This window comes from Melozone crissalis, unplaced genomic scaffold (assembly GCF_028551555.1).
Source record: "Melozone crissalis strain CALT ecotype California unplaced genomic scaffold, PUWL_Pcris_2 ptg000013l_1, whole genome shotgun sequence".
NCBI lineage: Eukaryota > Metazoa > Chordata > Aves > Passeriformes > Passerellidae > Melozone > Melozone crissalis.
Window position 1 is genome coordinate 10,908,094 of NW_026535791.1, and position 11,373 is coordinate 10,919,466.

Here is an 11,373-nt window from a genome sequence, read left to right on the forward strand (position 1 = left end):
CTATCCCCCTGTACGTTTCTGCCCCAAACTCCCAAACATATTCATAGGGAGAGGGAAGACAATGGTGGAATTATTCTGTGCTGCCACAGCTGTTAATGTTTGCAGGTAACGCAGGGGCAGAGCTGCTGGAGACTCAGACAGCACCATGGAGGCCCTCTGGAGAGCTTTGGAAGCATTCATTTCCCCTTCAGCTGCCACAACCTGCAAAGGAACAGAAATGGAAATGGCATGGAAACGCTGCCCATAGTGGTGAAAATTCAGCTTTATAATGAGGAGAAAACCAACTAGCTTGGATACCTGGAACCATAGGACAAGAGGAAATGGTCTTTAAGTTGCTAAGGGGAGGTTCTTATTGGATATTAGGAAAAAAATTAGGTTGTCAAGCATTGGCAGAGGATGCTCAGGGAAGTGGTGGAGTCACTAACCCTGGGGTCATTTAAAGGGTATGTGGATGTGGTGCTTAAGGACATAGTTTAGTGGTAGACTCAGCAATGCTGGGTTTAAGGGTTGGATTTGGTGATCTGAGAGGTCTTGTCCATCCTAAACAATTCTGTGGTTCTCTGACAAGAAGATGAAAGCCTGGAGGTGGGTGTCACCTGTCACGGGTCTCACCTTAGCTTTTTTCTCTTGAGCAGCCTCTGCTTCAGCTGCCATTGCCCTCTGCATGGCCATGGGGATGCGGATGTCTTTGATCTCCACACGGGCCACTTTGACTCCCCACTGCTCCGTGGCACTGTTGAGGGTGGCCTGGGGACAAACAACACGCCAGGAAGAGCACAGTGCTGGCAGAGGGAATGCCATGTGATGTGCCCTGCTTGGACAGAAGGACAGGGCAAACCACACAGCAGAAAGAGGGATGCTCCAGGGGCACCAGCACCCAGCATGGTGTGTGCACAGCGGGTACAACAGCCTCAGGAAACACCTGCTGGTCAACACTAGTGTCTCCTGTGGGGCTTCTCTCCCACCTACTAAATTATGATCCCCATCCTTTCCTTGGGTGGTGGGCAGTTACTGAACTTCTCCCTTTTACAAAGGAACTACAGCAAGTTCCTTAAACAGCACAACACAGTAAAAGCACACTAAGGGTGAGACACAAGACAGCCCTGCAGCACTGGCAAACTCATCTGGGCTCTGGCTCCTGGGCACTCCTGCAATCCACACCACGACCCTGTCTCTGCATGGCCACTCTCCTGGCTGCAGAGGGTACAGTGTCTCTTTGGTCTGACCATGCCTTGTGTCTGACTGAAATTAGCAAATTGGGTATTGGATTTTTCCTCTGCTCTCTGCCTGGCTGCCAAATCAAAAAAGAAACTAGATGGCATTTAAAAGCATACAGCGACTCAATTCTGTGCTCTTCGTTGTAATGACAAGATATACAAGACTTGCCTCAAAGAAGGGTCTGCTCAAAACAGAGCTTCCTCTGAGCAGATCTCTTTCTCTATGTTTGCAGCTGCCTCTGTGCAAAGGTTAAGCTGATTTTTTTAAATCACTGGATAATTTCAGAATTATAATTGCTTTTTGATAGAGATAACTCTGCTACAAGGGGCTGGGGAAATACCTTTAGAATAACTCTTTCTGACTCTATGCAATCAGATGTATAATTGAAAAAAAAAAACAAAAAAAAATTAAGGGAGATTTTGTTATCCTTGTTGAAGAAAAAACAGAGAGATTATTTCTAATTTGCTACTCCCCAGAAGACACCTCCGTGCTTGCGAATTTTGAGTGCCAGATTTACCTGGATACTGTGTGCAATCTCCTCACGACCTGCCAGCAGCTGAGCCAAGCTCTGTGTACCCAGAACATTTCTCAGGGCTGTCTGTGCAAGGAGCAAGGTGGCAGAGTGGACATCAGTGACATTGGCAACAGCACTGACAGCGCTGTGGATCCTGTAGTGCACCACCCCATCCACCTGGGCAGTAACAGCATCCCTCGTGAGAATCTGCACTGGAGAAATGCACACAGTCATGGAAAGATCCAACAACACATCCTTGCCTTAGGAAGGGATTTTTTTTTTTAACCCTTAGTGAGTAAAAGGCATTGATAATTCAAATAAACTAAGAATTTCTCTTGATTTCTTTGTCATTCCCCCAAGAAATTACTTCAAGAGAGCTGTCCAGCATCAACAAAGTTTAAGCTGGAGGAAAATGCTTTACATATCCTCTAAATAACTGCTTCAATTGTAAGTGAATCTCATAATTTGAATTAATTTCTTTTGCAACTATAAATGATGGCTATTCTCTTCCTTTCTTTTAGAAAGGTCCATTAATGAGTTTATACATTTCATGCAGCTTGGAAGATCTGTGCTACTTCCCCATAACAATGTATTTCTAAGAAATATCAACACACTAAAATAAAAAGTGCAAGAAATTGTGAGAAGAAACTGAAAGAAATATTTAAGCATCCATAGCAGAGTTGTCATCTTTTGCCAGACAAGCTTCTTGTGCCTCAGAAGGCAGCTGGCCTCAGTGGAGAACTGATGATGCTCCACTATCACTTTCCCTCCTCAGCATCTTTTGCCTGCAAAGGGATGCTTCACAAAAACCCTGCCAAATGCTGCAGAAGCCTGGTCAAAAGTTTCTAAGCCTTATACATTAAAAGTTCTGCAACCATCTTCTTTCCAGCCTCACATTTTGCAGGAGCCATTTTTCATTTCACATCACATGCCCCTGCACCCTGTACTCTGAGTAAAAGGCTCTTTCTGTTTACAAAAAGATAGTAGCCCATCTATAAAAAACATCTCCTGGGGAACACAGTAGGAAATTCTCGGGGCCCAAGGAGTCTTGGGGCTGCCTCTTCTCCCTCTGCTCTTTGTTTAGAGAAGGGGACAGAAGTGTCAACTCCATAAGCAGAAGAATGTTTCTGCCATGGGACTGAGGCCACACAGAACCAAAACTTGATCAGAACAGGATTGCTCAAAAACTCGTCCTTCAGAATAAATTTTTCAGTCAAAATTTGCCAACAAAATGCCAGAAGATATATCCTATTTGGATGTATCTTGCTTCCTCTATCCATTCCTGCTTGGACCTGAGTTTTGTGGACGGTTGTCTGATAATTTCTGTTAATTTAATGGGATTTGTTACCCATGGTTAATTTGCCTCTCCAGACATATTTAGAAGGCTCTTTTGAATGGTGAGCTACACGTCAGATCCAATTTTATTAGGAAATTAATTTGCAACTGGGAATTTTGTAGCCCACTCCTGTCTTGTCCTCCCTGTCTCACATTCACACCTGTAACTCCCTTCCCTTATTTTTGAAATCACAGTTCTGAACACCAACTTGACCTGCAATGATGCACCTGCAGATTTTCATTAGGAGAATCACAGAATGGTTTGGGTTGGAAGGGACCTTAAAGATGACTCAGTTCCAACCTGCCTCCCATGGGCAGGGACACCTTCCCCTAGACCAGGTTTTTCAGAGCCCCATCCAACCTGGCTTTGAACACTTCCCAGGGATGGCACACCTATAATTTCTTTGGGCAAGAAGTTGTGTTGTAAGCAGCTTGAAATGCAGGAGATAAAGCTGAAAAGCTAAGTTCCATATGGTAGCTAAATTCCATATGGTAGCTCAGTGTGGCAAAATTACAAAACATGCATTACTTTTATGTTATTATTACATGAATCTGCTGCATCTTTTGTCTTAGATGGCTGCTAGAGAAGTTACCTCTTGTGGAGGAATCTTGCAGGCAACCGTCCTCAGATCAACCTTGGTAAATGTATCTGTACATGGAAGTACAAGGATCATTCCTGAAAAATAAAAATTATTAGATGAAACACATCTGAAACTAAAGTCCAGATCCAGGTATCCTAGAGATAAACAGATGGATTCGGAATAACACTCTGCCTTATCTCTGCAGCCGTCCTTTCTGCTTACAAGACATGAAAACAGTGATGTTTTGCATTTTCAAATAACAGAGGGAAGCACAGATATCTGCAAACAATGTGAACTCATTAGAGCTTAATGACCTAGGACTCTTGTCTGGAAATGGGCACCGTGAAGCTCTTGTCTGAAGTCTGCCATGAGACTTTTGGCAAAAATTCCTTCCATGCCTTTAATTTTCCCTTTTTAAATCACAAGACATACATGGTTCATTATGTGTCCTCAGGAAAGACACCACCCAGGTCCAGATTCCTGCACAACATGAGGAACACTGTCCCAAGATGTGGCAAATCCTGTGAAGGAGTCTCCACTCTCCTTCACTAGAGAGGGAGACTGGACAAAACTTCCAATCTTCTATTGTAACCTCAGCACCTTGCTTTGGTGCCCAGAGCCACACAGCAGAGCCCTGTACAGGCCTAGCTGTTCTTTGGACCACATGACTACTATTCAAGAGGAAGGACAGTACCTGAAAAAGACTTCTTCCTGTTATTTCAATTTCTAGTTGGCCCCTTTTCATTGCCCAGAGGTGGTAACTGCACCAATGCAGACTCCTCATGTGGCTGGGTTTGGTTTGTGATTTGTAAGCTGGTCCTAGGGAACAGCCTTGGTGTAGCTGCTGAGTGTCCCTGCCCTGACACATTCAGCATTTTCAGGGCAGAGGACAGCTAAGGAGCTGGCAGCAACAAGCTGTGTTGGAAGTGAGGTGCAGGGAAAGAGGCCACGGTCACCCAAAAAAGACCATGGCAGACATGAATACTGCATTTAAACCTCCCTGCAGTTCCCCTGACAGTGTGTGCAGCATGAACTCATCCTTCTGTTGCCCAAATTGCTCAGCAGCAAAGTCACACCTGGTATCAAGGTTCTCAAATTTCTGTGCTAGGACAGGAGGGGGGCTGTATCTCCTCTCGAGAAAAGTAAACAGTCTGCAATGAAGAAGGATTTAATGGAACCTCTGCAATTCTCTATGAGGTCTGAGTGCATTGTAATAACATAAGCAAACCCAGAGGACTTTACCAGAGAAAAACTGCATGCACTCACCTGGTCCCTTTGCTTTCTTAGACAGGATGCGTCCCAGACGAAATACAACAGCATGCTCATATTCTCTGACAACCTAGGAAAATGTTTTAAATTTAGAATTTTACAACTAATTCTATTTTCATTCACTGGTCCTTTAATCTTTGGCACCCATATTAAATGTGAAGAAAGTACAAATGATATAGGAAGCAACAAAGCTGCAAATCACTTTCTTCATGTCTTCTACTTGACTCACGATTTGCTGGAAGAACTCAGCCCTTGCCCATGGAAACAGGTTACAAAACAGATCACATATGAAAGTATTAACAGTGATCTAAAAAGAACACCCCAGAGCTCTCTCAACATCAGCAGCACACTCAGAGGAGTTGTAGGCAAAGGAGCTCTCACCTCAGGTAATCTAAACCACTTCACTTAGTGCATCATGCCTACTGAAGGCCTGGCTTACAACTGGAGTTAACTGGAAGTTTAACTGATGATGAATATTGAGACTGGAAGAAATTAAGTGAGGAACTTGTGGAAACATAGAACATTTGTGAAAGAACCTGTGTGGATCTCATTTCCAGAGCACAACTTTGTTACAAACCCTTATGATTCCCAAAATGTGAATGTGAGGTACCTTGACTTAACTAAATAAGTTAAAAAGTAACAGCAATGATAATAGAGCATTATTCATGTGCCTCAAATCCTGCTAGCTTACCTTGATACATGCCCAGATGGAAATAGGAAAAGTAATAATCACCAGGAGGAATGAAAGTGAAACCAGGATCCAGCCACAGACACCAATTCCTTCCTGCCTGTCAGCTGTAAAAAATATAATGAAGAAGAGCAATGAATGAAAAATTTGAGAAGTCATCCCAAGGATGTGCATCTAGACCAGCTGCAATCTTATGGGACTACAAAGTCCACAGAAACTCGCTCCCTCTTCGTCTTTCCAAAGAAAGCCATAAAACACCTAACCAAACATTCAGCTTTATGGCCTCTCAGCGCAGAAAAATAAAAAAGGCTCAGAAAATACATTTTTGCAACAGGAAAATGAAATATATTACCAAAGCTGGGGGCTGTGAAGGAGAAATAAATGAATGGGTGAAACCATGAGTATGAAACTGTTGGCTGGGGCAAAGGGTTTAGTTTGTATGAAACAGATAGCAAAGTAAATAAATGAGGGGAAGTCCTGCTTTCTTTACATGAACATTTTTAGGTATATTAATGGACCAGTACATCCACTGGACTGTTCAGCAGAACTTCAAAATTAGTGCTTGTCAAAATGCATGCCCATGCATTTTAAGCAGTTGTCTCAGTGCATTCAGCTCATCTCATTCCAAAATTTTATTCTAATAAATAAATATAACAATTATAAATAAATATATAAATATGTATTATATAAATATATATTTATATTTATGTATAAAATATATAAATAAATAATTAAATAAAACAAAAATAAACCAAATTTCATTATTTTAGTGCCCGAAGGGAAGGCAGTAGTAAAGTAAGCTATTACAATGGTGTAGGGTAGGACTGGAAATTTCAATACCAAATAAAACTCACATGCAGACAGAAATGAGAAATAGGAAACAATTCAATTTATACTTTGTAAGAAAAAACCAGCTTGTCAGGACCCTGAAACAGCAGGAGGCTCCCTGATCCTTAAGGCAGGATCTGGCAGAGCAGGACTGACAGGTTTGTCAGAACACTCCCAGCAACCCTGGGGCAGGAGGACACACAGCACAGCCCTCCTGAAGCCCCTGCTCCTCCTGGGGCCCTGTGCATGGCCGGGCTGTGCCTGCTGCTCTGGTGGCTGCACACCTGGGTGTGATGTGTGACATGTGGCATCCAGTCCCTGGCTGCTCCCAGCTTTGCCCATTCTGCTTCTGAGGCCCCTGATGCACACTGAATTACTCACAAATGAACATATTTGCATTCAGAAGGGCCCTGGTTCAGGTCTCCCTGAGAGCTGGGCACAGAACTGGTGCACCAGGAGCCCAGCTTTCCTCCTCACCCTTCCCAAAAAAACAGCAATCTTAAATCCCTCGTTGTTTTATGAGGTATCATCAGGCACTTTGCAATCAGTGGCAAAATTGATTTGAGGAGATTTCCTAAGCAAATTACTGTGCAAACCTTAAAGGCATGTGTATAAAACCAGGATTATTAGGATTTAGTGTGAATATCTTTAACCCTTTAACTGTTATCTGTTGTCCTCACATTACATTACGCTAGTGGTGTAGGCTACAACAGGTACATAAAATACCAACAGTCAGGTGTCTTTCAATCAGTGGAAAGAGATCACAGAAAGTCACAGAATAGGCATCATTCATAATTCTTAATCTGAAATCGGAGCAAATTAGTCATGAAGGGATGTTTTGTTCAGCAGAACTAAGCTTTTTTACTCTCTCTTAATATCACATAAATTACCAGCTTACAGAAAATATCTGAAGATATTTTTCTCCTGTAACAAATTTGGTTATGAATAACCTCCCCAAAAGCAATTTTGGGTTGTAGCATCATCTACCACCATCCACCTGAGCCCACTGTGAAGATGCCTGGTGAGAATGGCACAATCCACAGACAGGGGAATAGATGGGAAGAAATGCCAGCACTTAGCAGATTGATGCTCAAGCAGCTGAGAAGAGTTAGGGGTCAAGATATCACCCCTAACCACCATGGACAAAAAGCATGCATCCAAAACTTGACAAAGTGCAATTGAATCCTTCTCCACAAGAACTGTCCTAGAGATCCGGATGTCAGCTAATAATGTAGGTTACAATCAGAAAAGGAGAACAGGAAAATATTTCATTCTTTGAATGAAACTCCTAGCTCCCCCCAAGCCCCCAGAGATCTTCTCTGAATATCCCAAAGTTTCAAACCATTTAACCACACAACAAATTAAAGACTCTAGAAAAAAACAATAGTTAGGAACCACTCACAATCCCATGTATCATTGACCTGGGTTTGCCATCCCTGTAAATGGATTATAATATTCATAACCACCAAAAACCTCACTTGACTCTTTAGTCCAGAGCAAATCAGGAGCTGCAATATACCACAAAATGTGAGAGCTCATCACTCAGCAGTTGGGGAAAAACTCCAAGGTGATGGAAAAAGATTCACTTCATTTTATCTTAATGCACTCATTAGGGTACATCATAAACAGACCTGGTAAACAAACTCATTATGTAGGTTTAACACTTGGAAAGCAAATGAAAAACCCAGTGTGGGCAAAAATCTCCCAGGCCTCCTACAGCAACAAAAAGATGGAGTAGATTCAGCCTCTTTAACCACCACGCTTTCTATTCTAACCTTTCTGCTTTCTCCTAAGGGCTGAAAAATCCTTGTCTTCCCTAACTAGATCCTATTTTCCTCTCTCCAGTCCATCCTCCATACAGAAGTGTATCAATAGCTGAATCAGTCTTTTTCGTCATGTCGGCAGAAGGTAGATGCTGATGCATCCTTGCAGGGCAAGCATGAGGCAACTTGCTCTGTCACTTAAAGTGGCACATTCTGAGTTTTCATTTACAGTCTATGTCAGACATCAAGTGTAAAACAAATGTACTTTTTTGTTTGGTTAGTTTTCCTCCTTTTTAATATTATTGAGAAAAAACCCACTCTCATACACACAAAACAAGGCTTACCAATTAGATGTTCTGTGTTCATTTTCTTGGGTCTCTCTGTCTGGGGATCCATCCCCTTAGAGGGAAGCTCTGACCCCCTCATAGATGAGACAGCAGCAAACCTTGAAACTGCAGGGCTTGTACAAGATGCTGAAGAGAGAGGCAGGATGAGAGAAGAAATCCCTTGTATTGGAGTCTTCTGGGAGCTGGTTACCCTGGTGAGGAGAGGATGTTCCCAAACACAAGTCTTGTGTCTCTGGTATAGCTGGATGTATTCTGTGGCTGTCCTCTGTTTGGGGTGCACTTGTCCCAGCTGGTGTTAGACCCCACAAAATACAAGCTGGAAATAGTTTCTACGAATCCATCACTAGAGATTAAAACACCCACAAAAAAGCCAGGAAGGTAAAGTGAGTCCTGTGAGCAGCAGCTGAGGTACAGCCTTAAGAAAATGAGGCTCAGGGGAGATCTCAACCCTCTTTACACATGCCTGAAAGGAAAAGGATGTTATAGAAAAGTGAGGATTGGTCTCTTCTATCAAGAAACAAGCAACATTATAAGAATAAAAGGGCTCAAGGTGTGCCAGGGGAGGCTTAGATTAAATATGAGAAAAACCTTACTTCACCAAAAGAGTTGCCAAAAACTGGAACAGGCTACCCAGAGAAGTGGTAGGGTCCCCCTCCCTGGTGGCATTTAAAGCACATGTAGCTGTGGCACTTAAGGGTGTGGCTTAGCAGTGGACTCGGCAGTGCTGGGTTAGTGGTTGGACTCAATCCTAAGTGGTCTTTTCCAACCTATGATGCCATAAAGCCAGAAGGCAGATTGCATGCTGCTCCTCTGCTGTTTTGGGGCTCAGCTGCTGTTCAGATCTCAAACACAAGCATAATAAACAAAACTCCAGGTGAGGTCTCCAAACCGTGTAGAATAGCTCACCACACCCCTCTTCACACTGTCCATCAGCACAGGCTGAGCCCTGTTGATCTGGATAACCTCAAAACCACAGCAGAGGCATTTCAGATCCCAAGCTTTAAAATTGTCCCCCAAGTAAGAATATTTTTCACAAAATATTTTGACAATCAAATTAAGCACAGCATTTCAGACTAAGCCATTTCTGAAGGCTGCAGCAGCAGAGGGCAACCCTCTCAAAGGACAAGGCTGTTACTTGTTATTTTAATAACATATGAGAGGTGGGTTTTTTATATGTAATTTATGAGTTTGATATATAGCTGCATTAATTATAGGGCTGGTTTTTGTGGGCATCTGTTATCTAGAATATCTCTGAAGATCTGGCTCCAGCTTCATTTCACCCAAGTCCTCCTTCCTGCCAGTAATCACCTTGGCCCCAGATGGGTCATTCAAAGCTGACTGTTCCCCAGAGAATCCTTTTTCAGTCTCACAGAGAGGAAACTACACCCCCAAACTGACATTTCAAATCCCACTGAAAGCCATAAGCACAGCCTGAAAAATCAGGATTGACGTGCTTATTGCAATATGCTCCCAAAAATGTGACAATATTCATTTTAGGCCATTTGTAGCATTTTCGTAATTATTTGACTTCTAAACACTGATGGTATGATCACATCTCTTCAGGACAGGTGCTTGCTAGCAGGGCAGCATGTGCAAACAGTGATAAGAGAAATGTGGTTTAATTATTTCAGAAACAAAAACATAATATGCAAAACTATCCCAACAATTTTTTTTTTCATTTTAGAGCAAAACTAAAATTATTGAAAATAGATTAATTCTGAACCATTTCAATGCCACAATTTAAACAGCTGTTTATACCATCAGACTAATGAGCAGCACGTGCTAGAAGTTAACAGACATAATTGCTCCCTGTTTATTGACAACTTCCTGAGGTGACTGTAAATAGTAAGGTGAGTAAAGCAGATGGTGTTTTGTGTTTGTGTTCAGGAACATCACAATATTAGGGTTTTTTTCATTTTAATATTATTTTTCATTTTAATGTTAGCTGCACTTTTTCCCTCTTTTCAAAACTTTGAAATCTAAGTCAGGGCAATCTTAACACATTCTCCTTGGGGCTATACTGGGGCATGTGGATAACTCATGTCCCAGATTAATACTGCCACTCAGAGATTAAAACACATGAGAGCTTTGGGGCAAAGCAGTTTACAAGCTGAAAGTTCACTGGGTCCTGAACAGCCTGGTGCACTCCTATGACACAGGGCACAGCCACAAAGACTGAGCTCAAAGCTGCTTCAGCAGAACTTACTCACTTAGAAGCCACATCAGATGACTGGTTAGGGCTGCTCACAGTTCAGCAATTTCTGCAGAGTTTTATGTTTGTGATACAGCTAAAGCCTTCAACTTCTACTCCAAAAGCAGTCTGAGGGCTCAGGTCAGGCACGATCAGATGGTTACCTGTAAGTACCATATTCTCCAACATTCATCTGCACCAACAGCTACATTTACAAACTGCACCAGTCCTTGACAATGTCTCTACAATGTCAACTTTCTCTCACTTACCTCAGAATATGGTTGTAGAGACTTAATCCACAGCCATTTGTAAACAGCGCCAATCCCAAAAATGCAAAGAAGAATTGTCAGGCAGTCCCCACATGAGATTTGTAAACAAAATTTGCCTTTTTTTGACCTTCTTAGGCCCATACTACTTTCTTTCCCATGCACTGGGCTTTGGCCAGTCCTTATAGATTTCTCAGCCTAGTCTTTTCCTGGCCTCAAGTTCTGCCTACTTGTTTCAGGCTCAGCATTCCCTTTCCCCAGATCAAAATTAAGGAGACAGGACAGGACAGAGCAGATTAACAGTACTGTCCTTTTGCTTGTAGGAACATTCCCATATTGCTGCTCCTCCTCATGCAAATGGCATCAGCTTTCA

The 11,373-nt window shown here is 42.5% G+C and overlaps 1 protein-coding gene across 1 annotated transcript; it reads right to left on the minus strand.

The window, feature by feature from the left end:
* Positions 1-8,622, minus strand: STOML3 (stomatin like 3). Its single transcript, XM_054272032.1, has 7 exons — positions 8,541-8,622; positions 5,609-5,712; positions 4,915-4,987; positions 3,661-3,743; positions 1,736-1,939; positions 613-747; positions 1-201 (listed from the first exon to the last, which is right to left on the minus strand). Exons 1-7 carry the CDS (start codon positions 8,620-8,622, stop codon positions 1-3), a joined length of 882 nt encoding a protein of 293 aa, XP_054128007.1.
* Between the last annotated feature and the right edge of the window lie 2,751 nt (positions 8,623-11,373).